General features: G+C 37.8%; 4 protein-coding genes across 5 annotated transcripts; 2 read left to right on the top strand and 2 right to left on the bottom strand.

The window, feature by feature from the left end:
* Positions 1–20: 20 nt before the first annotated feature.
* Positions 21–1,518, bottom strand: LOC108558267 (ADP-ribosylation factor 6). Its single transcript, XM_017915119.1, has 2 exons — positions 925–1,518; positions 21–866 (listed from the first exon to the last, which is right to left on the bottom strand). Exon 2 carries the CDS (start codon positions 825–827, stop codon positions 300–302), a length of 528 nt encoding a protein of 175 aa, XP_017770608.1. The 5' UTR covers positions 828–866; positions 925–1,518; the 3' UTR covers positions 21–299.
* Positions 1,519–7,871: 6,353 nt separating this feature from the next.
* Positions 7,872–13,813, top strand: LOC108558276 (protein patched). Its single transcript, XM_017915135.1, has 5 exons — positions 7,872–7,988; positions 9,089–9,630; positions 9,691–10,171; positions 10,281–10,892; positions 11,848–13,813. Exons 1-5 carry the CDS (start codon positions 7,884–7,886, stop codon positions 13,684–13,686), a joined length of 3,579 nt encoding a protein of 1,192 aa, XP_017770624.1. The 5' UTR covers positions 7,872–7,883; the 3' UTR covers positions 13,687–13,813.
* Positions 13,814–13,934: 121 nt separating this feature from the next.
* Positions 13,935–16,547, bottom strand: LOC108558271 (long-chain-fatty-acid--CoA ligase ACSBG2). Of its 2 annotated transcripts, none has more exons than XM_017915127.1 (7): positions 16,442–16,547; positions 16,110–16,362; positions 15,916–16,050; positions 15,668–15,863; positions 15,507–15,608; positions 14,165–15,401; positions 13,935–14,109 (listed from the first exon to the last, which is right to left on the bottom strand). In XM_017915127.1, the coding sequence occupies exons 2-7, from the start codon at positions 16,355–16,357 to the stop codon at positions 14,036–14,038; spliced, it is 1,992 nt and encodes a 663-aa protein (XP_017770616.1). In that variant the 5' UTR covers positions 16,358–16,362; positions 16,442–16,547; the 3' UTR covers positions 13,935–14,035. The 2 variants fall into 2 exon arrangements, with proteins under 2 accessions (XP_017770616.1, XP_017770618.1); XM_017915129.1 differs by having other exon boundaries at positions 16,110–16,375; positions 16,442–16,466.
* Positions 16,548–16,577: 30 nt separating this feature from the next.
* Positions 16,578–21,620, top strand: LOC108558270 (indole-3-acetaldehyde oxidase-like). The gene is made up of 15 exons (XM_017915126.1): positions 16,578–16,648; positions 16,712–16,755; positions 16,859–17,031; positions 17,409–17,895; positions 17,947–18,173; positions 18,233–18,335; positions 18,386–18,513; positions 18,565–18,852; positions 18,899–19,061; positions 19,122–19,240; positions 19,295–19,785; positions 19,843–20,704; positions 20,758–20,888; positions 20,953–21,410; positions 21,470–21,620. The coding sequence occupies exons 1-15, from the start codon at positions 16,584–16,586 to the stop codon at positions 21,535–21,537; spliced, it is 3,807 nt and encodes a 1,268-aa protein (XP_017770615.1). The 5' UTR covers positions 16,578–16,583; the 3' UTR covers positions 21,538–21,620.
* Positions 21,621–21,640: the final 20 nt, after the last annotated feature.

Consider the following 21,640-nt stretch of genomic DNA (forward strand, 5'->3'; position numbering starts at 1 on the left):
TAGAGGAAGTGTAGCAATAATAAAATGTAATTAATCTATTAACTTTTTTAGATTACAAAATATCAAAGGTTATAATAGTACAATACTCTCATATACAATTATTATTATTTTCATTGCAGCATTGAAAAAGGTTTCCTCATATTATAATTATTATTTTTTTTTATCGCAACAATAATTTACATTATAACACAAGTAAATACATTTAAATCATTTATTTACAAAGTAATTGGTATTTATTGGTACAAATAAAGGCTCAGGATGCAGTCATATACTATTTAAAAAAAGGTGCATATATGATGCTATAATTTGTGATTGCTTGTAAGCCATGTGAGGCCTTCGTATAAACCGTCGCCGGTGGTTGCACAGGCGGGCTGCACGTACCAATTGCGGTCGCGGATTCGCGTGAGTCCAAGTTTCTCTTGAATTTCGTGCGGCTTCATTGCTTCTGGTAAGTCTTGTTTATTGGCAAATATTAAGATGATGGCGTCGCGCATCTCGCGATCGTTGATGATTCGATGCAGCTCCTGTCTGGCCTCATCAATGCGGTCCCTATCTGCACAGTCCACAACAAATATAAGTCCTTGTGTACCAGTGTAATAATGCCTCCAGAGTGGCCTAATCTTGTCCTGCCCACCAACATCCCAAACATTAAACTTAACATTCTTATAGGTGACAGTTTCTACATTGAAACCCACTGTGGGAATGGTGGTGACAGATTGGCTTAGCTTAAGCTTATAGAGAATCGTTGTTTTGCCTGCTGCATCCAAGCCAAGCATCAGGATCCTCATTTCCTTGTTGCCAAAGATCTTTGACAGTAGCTTTCCCATGTTTCGTGTTTTTTTTTTGCTTACTATGCTGTTTGTGCTCTGAAATGCCAATGGTAATGTAATAAAGCATTCCCCCCCATACTACCCACCTACTTACATGTTATATGGAAATAAACACTGCGGATATATACTATTCTATGGAATCTTCACTATGCTTAAATTATTTAATTACTCTTCTAATGCAACAGTCTCTTTTTTAGTGTCATCATTGGTTGCAATGATTCTGCTGAGATATGATAATAGGGTCACTAATAATGTCACTTGTACTGTTGTATCCTATCAACCATTTACTTGGAAGCTTGACAATGCTCTCCGGAGGGCTGATTCCACAGCAGATTGGATCTAGATCACTTTCGCGTGCATCTCATTCGAGGCGAAATTCTTCTATATTGTTCTATGCAATGCGATAAGGATAAAGGTGTGTAAGTTTATTATATCACTATGGCGGGTCAACTAACGGGACGGGGGAATCGATCACGAACCGTCCTCGCGCTCTTCTCGAACACACGAAAAGATCTGCCTTTCTACTGCCCTTCGACCTGCACCAACCACTGAACATTGACGACCCTTAATATCACTCGTTTCCTCTACTGAACGGCTCCAATTCGATATCCATATTGCCAAACCTATTTGACGCACCGTTCAGTGGTTGTGTATGTCAATCACCGTCAGCGAATCAGCCATTGAGAAATGGGAGGCACAGTTCGGTTATAGTCCGAACGCGTCCGGCCACGCCCGAACTCGATGAATTCAAATACTTCTAATCATTCAATTACCGAACGACATCCGTCTTATCAATTATTCACAAACACATCATATTCCTAATCAAATACTTAACATTACAACACTCGGCTGTTGTCAAATCAATATCTTCATCGACAACAAAAAGAATAAGAAGAAGAAGAGAAAAACAACACTGTCAGAGAGGACGTAGCAACCGCAGTAAAACAGTTTCCTTCCTTATCCGACTACAAATTGAAATCTTCTCAATTGTCCTGCCGTATATGTCACCATCGAGATTTCCCCCATTTTCATTTCTTCTTCCTTCCTCATTACATCTAAGTCAGTCGTTCTTAACGTTTTTTTTTTCGACTCGTGACCTAGATTTAATCTAATTATTTCCGCCCGTCCGTTGGAATGTAATAACCACTGTCCCTGAATCATCGAACAAGAAATTTTGTATAAAACCTTAAGTTTTAGGGAAAGCTTAAAGGAAAAGGGTTGTTTCTTAGTTATAGGTTATGTTTGCCCTCGCAAACGGAAATTCTGCACATTAGCAGTCTCTCCAGTCTCGTAATAACAATAAGATTTTAGCATTAATTTATGTATAGCGTATTACAGGATAATGGTTCCGGAGGTATTTGGATTTCCCTCCCGTATTGCGTGACGCGCTTGGTGGTCCTTGACGTCATGCACAGAAGCAAATGGAAATGATGCTCTGATTAACCATTCCGTTTAAATGATTTAGTCTAAAGTTTCTATTCTTTCACATTTCCTTTCTATATTACAAATACAGTTTAAACTGCTTTCTTTATTTCATTTCAACCCTTGAAAATATATTTAACTATTATATTTTAATTGGAAACAAGATTATAATTCTTCTTCCTATACATTTGACCGGCTTCTCATGATACCATTAAGATTATAATAAAAAACTTGTTTAGTTGTATGTAATTTTCGTATTGTACATATATATTTGTACAATATCTTTAAACTAATTAACAAGAAATATATATTGATTAAACGCCGGATAAAATAATAATAATAATAAAAGTTAAGAAAACTAAAACGACAATGGAATTGAAAATATAAAATAGAGAAAATGCGGTGAATAGAGATATGGATTAATCGTGACCAAAGTACAAGTATAAATTAGAGATATGAAATCAATAAAACATAGAAGGAAGATGAACTTTCGATTGGGGGTATCTAAAAATGTTGACTCTGTACAAATTTCAATTACAATAAATTAATAAAAATTAAGAAAATTTTAATCGATTCAATTTATTGATGTATTGTTATTTTGATAAAATTTCTCAATGACTGTACGTGAATCATTGTTTGTCATTATAGTAAATCAAAAGTAATTGAAAATGAGGAATGTTTGATTTAAAAGTAAACAAACTAATCATAATTAAAATACAAAACAGATATGAATAAAAGATATTAATAAAATAAAGATCACAAAATTTGGATCAGATTGTTTTTATTTCCAATATTGGTTTATATTTTATTTAATTACTATTTTTTTATTGTCTATAATTTGGACTTATTGATCGAATTTTTACTGTCCTTGATTTATAATTATATAATTAATTCGGATTTCCTTACTTGCTTTTCAAGTTTTTAATAGAATTGAATTTATGTCTAGTTTTTGTGAATCATATGTATGCGATAATTGTCGAGTGTTTGAATTGGAATTATACAATCAGTAGTGTCATGGATTATTTGATGTTTTGTCACGAATACCATAAGATCAAGAAAGTTTTCATATAACTTTATATATTATTATATATAATCCGGTTAGAAGATTTCAAAACAAACTAAATTTTAATTGAGTAAAGTCGGAAAGAAATATTTTAAAATAAAAATAAATTCTGAAATTTTTATCATTTTATGTTCCTCGATTAATTCTAAAGAAATTGAACATGGAAAATTAAATATATGAATCAATCCGGTATACCATACTTGATGATATTGAAAAGATGGCAATGAAATTCGTCATCATGAAAAATTTAAATAAAGTAACAATGAAATGGAAATCATAAATTACATTATACATCGAAAAATGGACATACAGGATAACCAGGATCAAAATACAAACAAATATAAATAAGGAAGAAGAAAGCAATAACAATCTATATTTTAAATAAAGCTCAAAAAGGAAGAAGAATCGCGTCTTCTTACTTCTTAGATATACTTATGTATATCTAAGAATATATAAATTGAATAGAAATATATATATATATATAATAAACGGCAGGAAGTGTTATGCAACAGATGAATAAAACGAGCAAAGTGAGACCAATAAATAATTACAAACACAATAGCCGATAAACAATTAAAACTACAATAGTCAATAAATAAATATAAAAAACAAGTGTAACACAATTGCATCTTCGTGATCTTATTTAATGTGTTTCTTTGATAATATAGTACAGGTGTGGGCAAATGCGGCTCTTTTGATAAGAAATTGCGGCTCACAGTTGAAACAAGTGGTTCTTTGCTCCAAAAGATTGTATATTATCGAATATTATACATGATTTTAGAAACTATTCAAAAGGCACTGGAAGGAGTTTGTTGGAATAAGAGTATATGCTTGTAATTATTCAAGAAACAAAAACTTGTTTGCGTCGGTCATTATTGATTCTTATTTACTTATATTTCTGCTCTTGTTTTTCTCTTTTTGATGAACGTGAATTAATTCAACTACATGTATTGTTTACCTGTCCGTTTAGCACTTCACAAATATTGTTTTGTATCATTTTCGTATTATTACTAATGCATGCCATGTAACAAGTCATTGTTAATTGTCTTCTTTCTTTTTGTTTGACCTCAATCACGGACATTTTTTAACGATTGGTAATTAATGTAGGCACGTTTGTTGCGATCCTCTATTTTATAGATGGAAACCATAACTGAATATGTATTTACTTGGCGTAGAAGTTTATAAGATTTTCCTTTTCGTCAATAGTTTTATTGGAAAATCACAGTTATTTCTTATATTTTACTCTAATTTATTTCTGTATTTAAATATAGTTTTCTTTCTATTTTTCTTAAAAAAAACAGCTTTATTAAAAAGTATCATTTATGTATATAATCATAATGTTGTGTAAAGAAATTCCTTCTATATCCCGCACTGTTTGAAACCGGACTAATCGAGGACTTTAAAACCGTAGAGAAAAGTTGATTTTATTTTTATCAATTAAAATTTAGATTGTTTTGAAATTTTCAAATAGTTAAACCGGACTGATCAAAGACGCACTATATGAGGTGTTAGATATATATGTTAGAATTTAAGTAAATAAAATCTTCTTATAGAAAATTGTGAACTTTACAATATATGTAAAACGGAGATTGCAATTTGTTACAAGGTCTACAACAGGTTTAATTAATTTATTTTTTTTACTTATTAATCAATATAAAATTTGAGTATATTTTAATATTTTCTTATATAGATAATAACGTGATCTTAGATTTGTATTTGATTTAAGTTTTATATTTTATAATTATTATTTTCTTAATACTTAAGTTAATAGATTTTTCGCAGAAATTAGTAAATAAATATAAATTGTATACAGCTTATTTTTTTTTCTAATGTAAACTTTAGTAGAAATTGTCTATCAGTTAAGAATTATTTAAGGGCTCACAAAACTATTTGGGACCTACAAAAAATAGTTGAAATAGAATTCATATCTTGAATATAATGTTAAGTTGTCAAGATGCAGACATTCGACATATAACGTCCGCGTCGTCATCTACTTAACAGGTGGCTAGGACCCACGGCTCTTGGGAGATCCAATATCTATTCTAATTACATTAGAATGATGTACATTTCCATTTAACTATCCATTATAAAATCAATTATCCTGCATTCTAAAAAATAAAATTAATTGAAATAAATATTTTTTAATTTTTGTATTAATAACATAATATGTAAAGGTTTGAAATCCGTCAGCATTATTTGTGCCGTTAAGGATATGTCGCGCCAGAAAATTACGTTGCCCGTAGGAAATAACACGGGATTGCATAATATTTACGTAACATGTGTCACGTACATACGAACAACACGGATCCGCAATTATAGCAAATGCACCACGTGTCCTGACCACCAAGTCACGAGACTTCTGCAGAACCTCCTGCCTTTGATCCGAATGGATCCTGACTGACTGCAACATTTCCGTGCTTCGACTCTTAAAACAGCCTCCATCCACGCGATATTCGCAGTAACAGAGAAGCAGTTTCCCAAAATTCCAGACCTGACTAATTAAAAGATCGCGCTGAACAGTTCACAACTACATTCTTTTTTTTTTAATTATTTATATTCAAATTTAACTAGCATTGACTTTAGTTGCAATAATTAGTGCATCCAGCGTAAACAAGAAATAATCCAAATGCTTCTAGGCGAAATTGTTATATCATTAAAAAACAATTAGACTTTTTGTTTCATTATTTCATATTATTGTGATTTTTTTGTCTTATACTCGAAAAAATAACATATAATGTATAAATAAATAAGATATAATAACAAAGTTATATATATATATAAAGTTAAAGATTTTGCTTTAAAATTTTGGGCATCTTTTACAAGAAGTTGTATTCAATATTATGTTATGTTTTTTCATCGAATTTTGACTTATTTCATTGACACATCACAATGTTTATACAATCGCATTGTACCTAAAAACCAAACGAAATGAAGATAGTGAATTTCGAATTTTTGTGAAAAGAATCAAGGTAGACCACAGTCGCACCCAAAAAAAAAATGTAAAAAATTCCTGGAAAGGAATATGGTACCATAAAGACTAGGGATGTTCAACATTCTGGACCTACCGCATAGATTTAACTTAATTTATTGTGATTGTAATTAATACTCATGTTTTGTATGTAAACTAATATTGGACGTTTCTGTTGAAATTTCCATTTACATGATAATAATAATAGCATATAACTAATTTAATTAAAGTCCTCTTAAAAATGGATTCTAAATTAAAGTAGATCAATAAAATAACAGGTAGTTTTTCGAAAATTTCAAGTTTAAATAAAAGTTTGTAAATTTAATCTAAAATTTTAAAGTTTATGAATTTAATATCGTCTATAACGAAATTTACTAATTACTTTTACTTAATCTACTAAATGAAATTAAGATGATATAAAATATGTAAATTAATTAGTCACAGAATGCGACTGATATTTAATTAATTGTACTAAATTAAGTGATTATTAGAATATAAAAAATATATAAAATTGAATGGTTGAAAGAAAATTTTGAAATAGAATTGTGGAAAATGGTAGATGTACGTTTTTTGGCCTGCAATTAAAACACCGACACTGCCGGAATAGTAATGAATCCGTGATTGATTCATCTTCCGTTCTTCGTATATTCCGGTAAAGCAAATGCTAGGATCGTCGCGGCCCATGAATATTATCATTATTTTTGGTTTTCTTTTCGTTCGTTTCGGTCGCTCTCTGCTGTCGGTTTTGTTGCTCGCTGAAATCGTAGAAGGATAATTTAAGTTCGAAGTTGAGATGCTTTTGGTGTAGTGTGAATGCGCCTTAAGAGGGAGAAAGATAAAAGGAAAATTTTGTAAGGAGTCTGTGTGTGGCCCAGCATCGGATGCAGCCGCCGCCGCTCGGTCACCGACGGCCGGACACAAGCTGTCGCCTGTTACCATCAGTTACCATTCCGAGAGTGGTAGTATGCACGGAAAGCTGATGGTAGTGGTGCTGGTGTGTGCGGTGTGCGAACGACTCGACCCTTGGTTTACGTGAAACATTATCATCGAATTTAAATACCCGCGCCTTGTGTAGGGTGAAGTAAATACACAGGACGTGCTGCTAGGACGAAGGTTTGCCTAGCCGTTCAACACGCTCGACCGACATCCCTTCCGTCCCCTCACAAGAAGAAGGGATCACCGTATTTTTATTTTCACTTGCCTTCCCTTTCTGGATAACCGTGGAGATCACAGAAAGCCCGAACCCTAACTCCTCCCTTTCCCCCTCGTGCGCCCTGCCTGGGCTCCTCACTATTCTTACTACTATTTCTATTTCGTTTGTTTTTGTTGTTGTTGCTGCCGTTGTCATTCTTTTTCGGGTTCATTTGAGTGTTATTTTTGGTGCGTTCCGGAGCAAGAGTAAATAAATAGTAAACATCCCGTCCAAATGGGTTAAACATGATCGGAACCCAGTGCGAATTAGTAGATTTGACGACGAGGATGGTCTTCCGCAGTGCGGTGGTTGTGCTTTGTGCCCTCCGCAGGACGTGCTGAATTTGAAGGGAGCTAATGGTAACCCACGAAGGAAGTCCCATCCAGAGCACTGGCCACGTAGAGGAGGATGGCCACTACTGAGTCGCAGGTAGACACGGAACGGCACAAATCCGATCTCTACACTCGACCTGGCTGGGTTGATGCCTATGTCGCATTAGAGCAAATCGAACAGGTAATTGTTTATTTCATATACATAGTATCCGCGAACACTTGACACCCCGAATCCCCGCCGCCCCAGCGCGCGCGAGAACCGCGAGTATCGCGTCCTGGTATTGCTTAGGTCGCGGAATTGGTGGTAGTATTGGTTCGACAAGTGCTCTTGGTGCTCTCGCACGCACACACAATGCGAGCGGCAACTTCGGTGTCTTCGACCACTTCGTCCAAATAGCGCTATAGCTAGATGGATGATATGATGTAGTATGATGGTCGCCGGTGAGTATGCGGTATTGCGCCGAAATCAGGTGTGATATATCATTCTGGTGCCCGCCTGAAATCGAAGGCTGGTGGGCGATGTTCCGTATTACGTTATCCTCGGCCGGAGACCACCGGGAGAGCGACGTGTGTGGTCCATACCTATGCTAGCTTAGCTCTTTAGATCTTACCTGTTGTCTGTCTCCGTCCCACCCGCCGACCCTCGCATCGTCCATCCCGTCCCCCCTCAAGACTCCTTGCCCCGCCGTCGATCCTCTCGCGGGAACAACCAACCTTGTCTCTCGCGTTATTCTCTTTACGTTATTTGTAAATAAAAACACAATTTCATTTAATTGACGTCATTATAATGCAAACTACGAAATCACCTGTGATGCGCCCGTCGTAACTTTTCCCGCATTTTCACATTTTCTCATTTTATTTTTCGCATATTCAATTTCCTTTCCTTCACATCCTTCTTATATTTGTTGTTCTTATTTATTATTGCCTGTAATTTATTTTTACATCTTACTTCAATTTTATATTTTATGTGCGTATTTCCTTTTCCTTCTTTTGTTTCTTTTTTTGTGCGCGTTTGTACGACCATCAGGGCCAGCGGGGTTCGGAGGTTTTTTTCTATCTCATTCTCTTTATTTTTGCTGCCTCTTTCTTTCCTTGTTCGTTTTTTTTTGAGGTATTGATAGGGAAAATGGATGCACGGATGGACGGACGTCGGTCCTTCTGAGAAGGACTGGGTTTTATTGGTGTTTCGTATACGTAGCCGCGTCTTGTGTGGTCCAAGTGACGTCAGGCCTCGACTTGGGTGGTCCCTTTCGAGTAATACCGTGTGTCTGTCTGTTGCAGGGCAAGGCGATAGGGGATCGCGGAGTGCTTTGGGTGCGAGTGCGGTTGCAAAGGCAAGTGCACTCGCTGGGCCGCTTCCTGGACGCACACGCTGGAAAGGTCCTGTTTGTTGCACTCCTGGTGATCACCACGTTCTGCGTGGGTCTGAAGAGCTCTACCTTCCATTCAGACATCGAGCAACTGTGGGCAGAGGCGGCCGACGACGCCGCGACCGCGACGGATGATTCGCCGCCACCGGAGATCCTTTCCACCCATCAGATGGTGGTGCAGACCGCCGTCGATCCCGATGCTAGTTTGCTGCATCCAAACGGCCTCTTGGAGCACCTGCACCTAATCCGCAAGGCTTCGCAGGTCACCGTGACTATGTTCGACATTACCTGGCGTCTCAAGGACATCTGCCAGTCGCCGAACATCCCCAACTTCGACATCCATTACGTTGAACAAATGTTTGAAAATGTCATGCCCTGCTCCATAGTCACCCCCCTCGACTGCTTCTGGGAAGGTTCAAAGTTGCTGGGTCCCGATTACCCAGTGCATATACCGTAATTTGCAAACTTCCCAACTTATTAAACGAAACATTACTGACCATCTAATTTCTTTAGGTACGGTATTGGGAATGAAGTCAAGTGGACCAACCTAAATCCCCAGAAACTGGTTCAACGCATTAAGCAGAAGGAGTCGAACTTTGATTACCATTCGCTGGAGGACTACTTCAAGCGCGCCGGCATTTCGTCGGGCTACCAAGAGAAGCCCTGCCTAAACCCCAAGGATCCGGCATGTCCGGCCACAGCACCAAATCATAACTCTAGTCATCCGGTGGACATCGGCGCGGAATTAACCAATGGTTGTTATGGTTTTGCCGCTAAATACATGCACTGGCCGGAAGATCTGATCGTCGGCGGGGCGGTTAAAAACAAGACCGGCCACATTAGGCAAGCCAAAGCTTTACAAACCGTCGTACAACTAATGGGCGAGCATGAGTTATTCAAATATTACTCAGAAACATACAAGGTCCATCACATCGGATGGAATCATGATAAGGCGGCGTCCGTGCTCCGAGCGTGGCAGAAGCGTTTCTCTCAGGTACTTCTACTCTTCCCAATTCGCAAATATCTGAACGGAAATCCGTTTGGTTTATTTTCGGTATGTTCTTAAACGTCATAACATTTGGTTTGCTTTTTATAATTTACAGGAAGTTGATCACCTCAGCAGAAGCAACACGACCTCTTCACATTCATTCAACACCTTCTCCACGGCCACTTTAAATAAAGGGCTTGCAGAGCACTCGCAGATTAATTTTGTCGAACTGGGAGCAGTGCTTATCATAAACTCTTTCTACAGTTGGGTTGCTCATTCCGGTCTGGCAGCTTTGTGCGTTTTGATATTAGCCAGTTCTACGGCTGCCGGGTTAGGTGTGAGCAGTTTGCTCGGTCTACCCATGAATCTGCTCAGTACAAAAGTATTACCTTATGTGAGCGTCGGCCTTTCCATGATGGATGTGTTCCTTCTGTTGACGACTTACAATAAAAAGTTGGGACCGCCAGACCTACTTCAGCGCGTTGGACCTAGCATCATCACCTCAGCGGCCCGACAAGCTGCAGTCTTCCTAGCAGCGGCCCTTATCCCCGTTCCTGCCTTGAGGGTATTTTGTCTGCAATTTGCTATTGTAACCATTTTCCATAGCGCGGCCACCGTTTTGGTCTTCCCAACCCTTATTGCCCTAGAGATGCGTTGCAAACGATCAGCTGTTCCTTGCTTCAGAAACGAGAGCAGAGGCGTCCCCACCAATAATAATCTAGACAGGGTAAGCTCAATTATAACTTTATTTGCATGAAGTGTTAAATTAGCGGAAAAATGTGTAATGGCGATATTGTATGCAGAGTATACATTTTAATTATATTCAAATGATAATTTAATATATTACATTGAAATTACAATAATTTTTCCAAAAATATAGTTTTACCAGAATTTTACTGTATATAGAAAAAACAAGTTGAACCTTAAATACTATTAGGTGCAACTTAATATGTATTTTTATTGAATCTCAATATAAAATATGCATGCGAAATTTATAAGTCAAGAACCAATTAGCCTTATTAAGTTTATATTACTTTGATGGTAGATGTTCATGATAAAAATATGCATGGTATGACACTTCTAGTTCCGTCTTTTTTTGTACATTACGTACCTATATTTAAAGATTTAAAAACGTGCAAGATGAACAAGTAACATTATTTAAAAGATTAGTTTACCCACTCCATTCGTCTACGTGAAGGTTTAAAAATGTTATCCCACCTTATATATTTATATAATACATAATTAATTCTTAATTTAATAATATTTTTAAACTAGTAAAGTTTTTTCTTGTGATAAATACTGAAATAATTCATTTAGTATCTAAACTATAAACGAAATTATTTGGATGCACATTTAAGTCAACTGTATCTAAATTCTAGAATTAGATAATCATAACATTAATTTTTATGATTATATTATTATATTTTTTTATGGACGTTAGTTTATTTACCAACTGTAACATATTATGAAATACATTTAGTATATTGAATATAAACGATATTTTTTTGGCAACTGTTATTTTGGTTTTGGCACTATTAATGCATTTCTAAAAATATAAAGCATATAAGAGTTTGTAAACTATAAATTATTATACATAAGTGGATCAATTCAATATAATATGTTAAAAAGTATATATTATTATCGAAAGGGTTATACTACAATAATGGTAATTTAATTTTCAGGATCATGAAGCTAATCTCCTAACATCGGAATATATGTGCAACCAAAGGCGGAGTGTAATTATGTGGATTATTAACAAGTATTTAACGGTGATTATTTTCAAACCAATGATGAAAGTTTTGCTCTGCATTTCCTACCTGGGTTTGGTCGTATTCTGCATTTTCAACGGACTAAAGGTCGAATACGATGTCAGACTATCCAGCTTTCTACCAAAAAACACACAAGAATACCATTATTTGGAAGCGCAGAATCGCTACTTTGGTTTCTACAATTTTTACTTGGTCACCACCGAGTTGGAGTATCCGCTGAGTCAACCCATCTTGCACGAGTACCACTCATCATTGACGCAAGTACCACACGTCTTAAAGGATTCCAATGGTGGCCTGAATAACAACGATTTCTGGCTCTCCAATTTCCGCGAGTTCCTGGTTGATTTACAGGATGAGTTTAACAAGAACCGCAACCAGGGCTGTCTGAATAGTGAGAAGTGGTTCGCCAATGCCACCGAGAAAGCGGTGTTAGCATTCAAATTGCTCGCGCAGACTGGTATTGTGGAGTTCCCAGTTGACAAACTTCAGATATTCAATAAAAAGCTTGTAGAGAGCGGAATCATCGATCCGAAGGCCTTCTATAATTATTTATCTGTCTGGAGCAGCAACGATGAGATCTCATACTCGAGTTCGCAGGCGAATTTGATGCCTAAACCATTTCAGTATTACAGCGCGAAGAATGAATACGACTTGAAAATTCCTAAGTCGCAGCCTTTGACGTACACGCAGATGCCGTTCTATCTGAAGAACCTGCGTAGCACCGGCAAAATCATCGACACGCTAAAGAAAATACTCTCGATTTCGGAAAGCTTCAATAACAGGGGCTTGAAGAACTACCCCATCGGCCTAATATTCTCCTATTTTAGGCAGTTCCTATTCATAGATCGACTGCTGGCAATTCAGCTGACCGTAAGCGTGCTGTCGGCTCTGGTGATCACATGCATTTTAGTGCACTGGAGCAAGTTAGTCTGCCCAATGATTTGCACGCTGTGCAGTATGCTGGTGCTGTGTTTCGTGAACATAAATGGACTGACAGGAACCGTTGGGGCGTTGCACTTTATTATTGTGTTCCAAAGCGTTATGTTAATAATGCTAGGATTCCAGAACGCTTTGGGTGGTCGCGAACGGCGTATAAGACTGTCCGTTGAAATGTATGCGGAAATCATAATCAAAGGACACCTCGGACTGCTCATTTGCATAGCTGTATTGGCCACATCCCAATTTGAGTTCATATACCAAATGTTCAGGATATTATTCGTTTCAATTTGCATTTCTACTGTGAATTCCATGGTGTTTTTCCTAATAATGCTCTCGATATTTGGACCGAAAGGTGAGTTGCAAGGACTGCAGTACGTGGATAGGATAGCAACGCCACCTCCGAAGGCTTCGCCGCCTGCGCCCGTTCGGACGAGCAGCTACACAAAGCAATCGCGAAGGAGCGCTCCAACTAAGGCTACCAGAGAACCGAGCCTAACAACTATTACAGAAGAGAGCTGTAACCAGAGTATCGTTGTGGAACCTCAGGTGACTGTTGAGTATTCCAGTCCCGAGTCGACATCCAGCGGAGGCCAGTATACTACTAAAGTCACGGCAACTGCGAACATCAAGGTGGAGCTTGTCACTCCAGTTTACAGGAGTAAATGCGGTAAGCATCATTCGCAGAGCAGCAGCAGCAGCAGGAGCAAACACTCAAAGAGGCATTCGCAGTGCAAATGTTGCAAAAATGATACGGACAGTGACAGTAGCGGTGAAAGCCAAGAGACTGGGACGGAAAACTCGGTGAATAGCTAACATAGCTAACGAGTTGCGATTTCCTTGAATAACCTTTACGTGGCATGAATAACATTCACGCACATTTCGTATGTATAATAAATTGTGTATATTGCATATATGTATACCACTCATTTTTATTTATTCAACAGACATTGTAAGATAACGTAATTATTTTTTTTGTTTCTTTTTACGAGAAAAAATAACATTATTAATAAGAATTAAGGACCTTTTCGAATAGCACTATTATATTTATAATATTTGTATGTATTAAAACCAAAACAACCAGTATTTTTTATAAAAAAAACAACAACAAATAAACAATTTTTTCATCTAATTTATCCCGAACCATCCCGAATAATTATATAATTTACATGTACATGTTTTCCACTTGCTTGGTGTATTTATCCAGCACGAAGTTACGTTTCAATTTCATGGTAGGACCTGTAAGTAAGTTATTACTAGTAGTGGAGTATATAAGGTTGCAGTTCTGACTTACCTAATTCCCCGGTGGGTATGGAGAAATCAGCTGGTAGGATAGTCATTTTTTGAATTCGTTGAGCGTTTGAAGGAGCCGATTTGTTTGTTTCGTGTATGCCCTTCTGTATTACTTCTAATAAGTTAGGGTGAGGTCCAGCTGACAGAACATCGGAGACAGTATCCGCTGGGCAGTTCAAACTCTTCAGCCACTCCTTCGATTCTCTCGTGAGAACATCTGTTGGTGTGCCGTCACCTTCCACCTCTGTCTTTAATGTGATTAGTACAGATAGGAACTTCCGCCTATCCCCTATGAGCATTGCACCACTAATATGGGGAAGATGGGTCTTAAGTGTTTGTTCGATCGGTACCGGGGCCACGTTTTCGCCTCCGGCCGTGATCAGCAGTTCTTTAATTCTACCTGTAATATAAACTAAACCTTTTTTATCCAAATAACCAATGTCGCCCGAACAAAGCCATCCGTCCTCATCAAGTGTTTGCTTGGTCTTTTCCTCTTCGTCCAGGTAGCCCATAAAAATATGTCTTCCATACATGCAGATCTCGCCCTGCCCTTCCTTATCGGGATTGGAGATTTTAGTTTTACAACCCGGCAACGTCATGCCAATAGTACTAAAGCCGAACGCATGTTCAGTAGAAATAGTGTGGGCTCCACCTGCTTCCGACATACCGAAAGCTTCCATCACAGGAATGTCTATGCTCATAAAGTACTTCTTAATGTCCGCTGATAATGGCGCAGCGGCCGACACAAAGGTTTTACACCTACTTAAGCCCAATGCCTTCTTGACTTTATTGAATATTAGAGAACTCGCTACAGAGTATCCCCAGGTGTTTGTTTCTTTGCCATTCATTTTGTCGGTATAGTATTGCAGGCTGTGGCCCTTCGCCCACGTGGAGATCGCGGTTTTGATGGTACCATTTTGGGCGGCGATTTGCATCATTTTCTCGTAGATCTTTTCCCAGACACGCGGCACACCCAGGAACCTCGTCGGTTGCACCTCTAACAGGCAGTTGACCAGCGTACCTTTCAATGCATTCTTGTCTGCGAAATAAACGGAAGCCCCGACGGTCATTGTTATATAAATGTCTACCACTTGAGCGGCCACGTGGCTCAAAGGTAAATAGCTCACGATTGTTTCGCAGCCTTTGTCTAAGAACAGTCGCTGAGATATGCTCATCGCGTCCCAAGTCAAATTGTCATGACTCAACATTACGGCTTTTGGATTTCCGACAGTGCCAGACTATAATAAGAATATATTAAAATATGACATGGACTTATATCTGTTAATTAAATTAATTATATAGAATTACAAATGAGTACGCGTAAATTAACTAATTATACTTACTGTATAAACCAAAGTACAACATTCGTTAATGGCTAATGTTTTCAAAACTTTGTCTAGATGTTCGTCAGACTCTTTTTCTCCGATCGCCATTAACGCCTTCCACTGTAAATATAATTATACACGACGTTGATTGTTTCCATCATTATGTAATAAAATCTTACGCTGAGGACATCATCGCACTTAGGCTCGCCTGAATATTGGACTATGGCCTTGAGATTGGGAAGGCGTGACCGAAGCGGCAAAATCTTCTCCAGTTGTTTTTCATCCTCAACAACAATTATATTAGCACGGCTGTTTTCTGCACAATAAAAACAGGCTTCGCTGCTATTGGTCGTGTAAATGCCGGCCGCGACTCCTCTAGAAATGCTCACAATAAATATGTGAGAATCAGATTTTTTTTAAAACTCACCCGGCATGGATGGCGGCTACATCAGAGATAAACCATTCGGCGCTATTGAAACCCAGAATGCAAACGGCGTGGTGTCTTTGAAGTCCCAGTTTCAGGAAAGCCTTTGCACATGTTCGAATATTTTCGCGGTACTCCCTGAAAGAAAGCAGAACTGTTTTATAGACGGGTCATTTACAAGGTGATCTAATCATCACTTGTAGGTCATTTTCTTCCAGTCACCATCTTCCTGCCAGGCCAAAGCAACCTGATCGGGGAAATCCTGGGCTGTCCTATTCAACAGTCCTGGGATGGATATAGGTTTCTCTTGTTCAATAGCGATAGCAGTTTTCGGAATTCGCAACTTCACGGTTCCTTCGGGCCGTACCGTCCATATGCTATCGGAAGGTATAATCTGATCCGGACCATCGTTAAAATCTCCGTTGATATTGGTGATATCCGCCATTCTTCCTATAGAAAGAAACTTGGAAAATTAAAAACTTGCGAAATTATATAATTCGCATGTGATTTTTTTTTATCTTCGACGTACTTGTTACATCTATGGATGAAAGAGCCGGACTAACGTATTATTAATAGTTCAATGTGACTTTAAACTGATTATAAAACGCTCTTATCATTTTTAACCTATGATATTATTTTTTTTTATCGCTTACAGAGAATTATCTTCTTAAATGCGCTCACTGCAACGGAAATATAAACAGTTCAATAACAAAGTTCGAGCGAAAATGGAGAAATCGTAAGCGCATTGCGTTATTTCTTTAATTCCATTAAATATCATTAATCGAATATATAATTACAGAAACGACATATTACAATTTTACATCGAAAACAACAAGCATACTGGTAAGTCCTTGCTTCATAATAATAATTATTATTATTATTATTGCTGAGAATTTAAATTAATGTTTCACTTTTTTGTATTTCTTTTTCTTTTTGGTGTTTAAAGTTCGCGCGTCAGATGTCAATCCGGAAACGACGCTCAACGAGTACCTGAGGGAGAATCGCTTCCTGACCGGTACTAAGTTCATGTGCAGGGAAGGGGGATGCGGAACTTGCATTGTCTCAGCGACGTTTAAACAGCCTATCACTAAAAGAATAGTCACTCTGGCTGTTAACTCGGTGAGATATCTGAACTTCAGCACTTACAACGATTAAAAACATCCGATCGCTGCATGTCTTATTGCGCTTTGCGTTTCAAAACATTTCTGGTTTCACTTTTTTATGTTGTTTTATTTAGAATATTAACCTTGTTTACACATTTTAACTAGTTTTCGATGGAATTTTTAAAACAACTTACGTTACGTGATCGTATACGTTACAAAATATCCGTACATCTACTAAATTCGATGTATTATAAAAAGACATTCAACGAACATTCTAACAATGAAATATGTTCACTATGGTAATATTATTTTTGATCAAAGGTTATGATCTAACAAAATCACTTTATAAAAGTGATTGGAAATGCTAATTAAGAGTTTACGTTATATTTCTAGTGTTTGGTTTCTATACTGTCATGCAGCGGTTGGAAGATTTCAACGGTAGAAGGGATAGGAAATCCAAAAATTGGGTACCATCCTATACAGACGAAGTTGGCCAACTTCAACGGAACCCAGTGCGGATTCTGCTCGTCTGGCATGGTAATGAATATGTATGCACTTTACCAAAATGGAAACGTTAATATGAAAGATGTCGAAGATTCATTTGGTGGTAATATCTGCCGTTGCACCGGCTACAGACCTATATTATCCGCATTTAAATCAATGTCCATCGACGCTTCCGAGAAATGCATTGGTAAATTGCGGGATATCGAAGATTCGTACGTACCTTGCAAGGAAATGGAATGTCCACAATTGTGCAACAAGTCTTTGTCCTACTCTTTGAATAACACTAAATGGTATAAGGTGTTCACTATAGATGAAGCACTCGAAATAATGAAAACAAATGATAACTACAGATTTGTTGCAGGGAACACTGCCAGAGGTTTTTGGATGTTTAAATTTACTTGAACTTATAAAAATGATATTGTTTAAGGTGTTTATCCCGACATGTCCAAAGCGAATGTTTACATTGATTTGAATAACGTGGAGCAACTGAAAGGACATGTTTTGAATACGAAAAATTTAGAAATAGGAGCGAATGTTACATTGACCGAAGCTATTGATATTTTCCATACAGTCAGCTTTAACGATCCAAATTTTTCTTATTTACAAAAGTTTACAGAACACATTGATCTGATAGCTCACGTACCCGTTAGAAACGTTTGTTGTCTTGCTATTATTTGCTACTTACGACATAACTAATATTTTTCTTCCGTTAGATCGGAACGCTTGCTGGAAATCTATCAATAAAACATAAGCACGTGGAATTCCCTTCAGATATCTTTATTCTATTGGAAACCGTTGGAGCAACTATAACTATAGGTTGAGTTTCAAAACGCACGCTTACGTTTTAATGATCACACTATTTTCAGTGGATACCGCGAAAAAAGAGTATAACATAAGTGTTCTTGAATATATCAATTACAATATGGGTAAAAAAATCATTAAGAAAATCACAGTTCCTGCCTTAAAAAAGAACACATCTTTTGAAAGTTATAAGGTAATCTGAACGCTTACTTGTCATCACCCCAATTTGCATGTCAAATTCCAGATAATGCCGAGAGCTCAAAATGCCCATGCGATGGTAAACGCTGGATTCCAGGTATCATTCAAGAATGGTGGAATTGTAGATAGTATCCGCATCGTTTATGGAGGAATCAACCCTCAGTTCAGTCATCCGACTGAAACTGAAAACTTCTTGAAAGGCCGTGACCTTTTCAAAAACGATGTACTCAAAATGGCATATAAGAAACTCGAATCTGAATTGCAACCGGACCACGTGCTTCCTGATCCGAAACCAGAATTCAGAAAAAAACTAGCCATCGCACTGTTTTACAAGGTTTGCATTTTAAGAAAGTTAGCACCGAGATCTATTTTGTCTCCAGTTTATTTTAAGTATTTGCCCAACGGTGGATAAAGCTAAACAATCTGGCGGAACAAAATTACACAGAGATTTATCCAAGGGCACGCAACATTTCGAGACGCAAGAATCTCTCTATCCACTCACAGAAGCTATACCAAAGTTGGAGGCGTTAGCTCAAACCACTGGTAATAATCATATCGCTATTAAGGTTTTTTTTCTTCCTATCATTCGTTTTGTTATCATAGGACAAGCCCAATATATCGGTGATATACCTGACATACCGAATCAACATTACGCTGCTTTTATCTTAGCAAAAGCTCCCGCCAATTCGAAGATTAAGAAGATTGACTATTCCGAGGCCTTAGTCAGTAGCGAATACGTGTAATAAACTTGTAAGTTTTATCTATGTTCTTTTTAGAAATTAGAAGGCGTAGTGCATCATGTGGATGTGAATGACATACCAGGTATCAATTCGTTCATGCCTAAGTCTATTGTACCCGAGGCTGAACCCATATTTTGTTCTGACACGGTTCTCTACTACAATCAGCCAATCGGCTTGATCGTAGCTACTAGTCAAATAGCAGCCGAAGAAGGTGCCAAACTTGTTTCTGTGCAATATATTAAATCAACGGAAAAACCATTGTTATATATCCGCGATATTATTGCCAGTGGCAAGAGCACGAAGATAACCCACGAAGAAACAATAGTTGCGAAAAGTAAAGGTAAAGATATTAAGCTGGAGTTCAAGGGATCCTACGATACCTATTGGCAGTATCACTACCACATGGAAACTCAATGTTGCAATGTGGTACCAGTAGAAGATGGTTGTTTCGATATGTACACTTCAACACAATGGATGGATCTGGTGCAGGTGGCAGCTGCGGAATGTTTAAACATCAACCAAAACAAGTAAATACATCTTGTGAGTAACTATGAAACATAAATACTAAAGGATTCTTGTCTCAGGATTCACGTCCGGGTGCGTAGGTTGGGCGGCGCGTACGGTGGAAAGATTTCCCGTAATTCTCAAGTTGCTTGTGCATGTATCCTAGCCTCAGCTAAGATCCACAAGCCCGTTAAATTGTGGATGCCATTCACAGACAACATGAATGCTATTGGCAAGAGGAATCCCATCTCCGCAGATTATGAAGTCGGTGTCAACAACAAAGGCAAAATACAATATTTGAATCATACTTATTACACCGATGTTGGGTATGCCAAAAATGAAATACCCTGGCATGGTGGGGTAGATTGCTTTACGGGTGCTTATGAGGACAACTCGTACGAGATTGATGTTATGTCTACCAGAAGCGATAACCACACTGCAACCTGGGCTCGAGCTCCTGGAAGTTTGGAAGGTTCGGCTATGATCGAAACAATTATGGAACATATATCGTACAAACTTAACATGGATCCACTGGAAGTCAGATTGAACAATCTGGATGACACTACTCATCCCAAATTAAGGCCGATGATCGATGATCTATTGAATTGGGCTGAAGTAAATGATCGCAAAAAGGCGATCGAGCAATTTAATAAATCAAACATTTGGACCAAGAAAGCTCTGTCCGTAATTCCCATGGTTTACAAATTGATTTTCTTCGGTCAATTCCATGCTCTAATTTCGGTGTACCACAACGATGGATCAGTTGCAATTTCGCATGGAGGTATCGAAATGGGTCAAGGAATTAACACAAAGGCCGCACAAGTTGTCGCTCATACTCTTGGAATAAAACTGGACATGGTCAGCGTTAAGCCTAGCGACACATTGATATCACCGAATAATTTTGTCACAGGCGGAAGTATTACGAGCGAATCCGTCTGTATGGTAAGAATTGCAATCGCCTATATTTCAAGAATGAAACAAATTTATGTATTTAGGCTATGGTTAAATCATGCAACGAGCTGTTAGAAAGAATGAAGCCAATTAAAGACTCGCTGGACGTGAAAACATGGATTAACGTGGTAAAAGAGTGTTACAACAAAAATATTAATCTCGGAGTTACGACAACGTATATATACATATATTGTTTTATTTTACCATTTACTTATACAGCAAATATGTTTAAATTGTAGGTGGACAGAAGCAGAGAGCAAAGAATATTTTATTTACGGAGTCGCAGCCGCCGAGGTCGAAGTTGACATTCTAACAGGTTGTCATGTCATACAGCGAGTTGACCTATTGGAGGACACTGGGGATAGCATGAGTCCAGCTATAGATATTGGTCAAGTGGAAGGCGCCTACATCATGGGTTTAGGTTTCTGGACGTGCGAGGAAATCGTGATGGACAAGCATGGTGAATTGTTGACGAACAGAACGTGGAATTACAAAACGCCAGGTGCCAAAGATATTCCCGTCATATTCAACGTCAAGTTTCCTGAAAATAATCCAAACCCTCGGAGTCCTTTGAAGGCGAAAGCAACGGCGGAGCCTCCGCTGTGCATGAGCATTGGTATTCCCTTGGCGATAAAGCAAGCTATTAAGTCTGCCCGGATCCAAGCAGATCCATCTGCAGACCCTTGGTATCCTATAAGTAACTTCTCTTAAATACATACACACAAACACATATATAACAACCGCATTTCTGTTTAGATGGGCCGTGCACAGTCGAACAAACATTCATGAGTTCCCTTTATAAACCGGAACAATACATATTATAGTGAGTAAACTCAGCACAGGATGCATTACAGGACGAAAAATATTATATAACAATGGGTAAAATATATAATATTGATAACTCAAATAACGTATTTTCTTTAGTAA

This window comes from Nicrophorus vespilloides, unplaced genomic scaffold (assembly GCF_001412225.1).
Source record: "Nicrophorus vespilloides isolate i.1.1-1 unplaced genomic scaffold, Nicve_v1.0, whole genome shotgun sequence".
Classification (NCBI taxonomy): Eukaryota; Metazoa; Arthropoda; class Insecta; order Coleoptera; family Silphidae; genus Nicrophorus; species Nicrophorus vespilloides.

Bases quoted from the DNA above. Each gene is read 5' to 3' on its own strand.
- LOC108558267 (XM_017915119.1), bottom strand. From the start codon at position 827: ATGGGAAAGCTACTGTCAAAGATCTTTGGCAACAAGGAAATGAGGATC.
- LOC108558276 (XM_017915135.1), top strand. From the start codon at position 7,884: ATGGCCACTACTGAGTCGCAGGTAGACACGGAACGGCACAAATCCGAT. The intron at 7,989-9,088 runs GTAATTGTTTAT...TGTCTGTTGCAG, and splicing joins CATTAGAGCAAATCGAACAG to GGCAAGGCGATAGGGGATCG. The intron at 10,172-10,280 runs GTACTTCTACTC...TATAATTTACAG, and splicing joins GGCAGAAGCGTTTCTCTCAG to GAAGTTGATCACCTCAGCAG.
- LOC108558271 (XM_017915127.1), bottom strand. From the start codon at position 16,357: ATGGCGGATATCACCAATATCAACGGAGATTTTAACGATGGTCCGGAT. The intron at 15,864-15,915 runs GTGAGTTTTAAA...GAGCATTTCTAG, and splicing joins GTAGCCGCCATCCATGCCGG to AGGAGTCGCGGCCGGCATTT. The intron at 15,402-15,506 runs GTAAGTATAATT...TTCTTATTATAG, and splicing joins GTTGTACTTTGGTTTATACA to TCTGGCACTGTCGGAAATCC.
- LOC108558270 (XM_017915126.1), top strand. From the start codon at position 16,584: ATGCGCTCACTGCAACGGAAATATAAACAGTTCAATAACAAAGTTCGA. The intron at 17,032-17,408 runs GTGAGATATCTG...TTATATTTCTAG, and splicing joins TCACTCTGGCTGTTAACTCG to TGTTTGGTTTCTATACTGTC. The intron at 17,896-17,946 runs GTTTTTGGATGT...ATATTGTTTAAG, and splicing joins TGCAGGGAACACTGCCAGAG to GTGTTTATCCCGACATGTCC.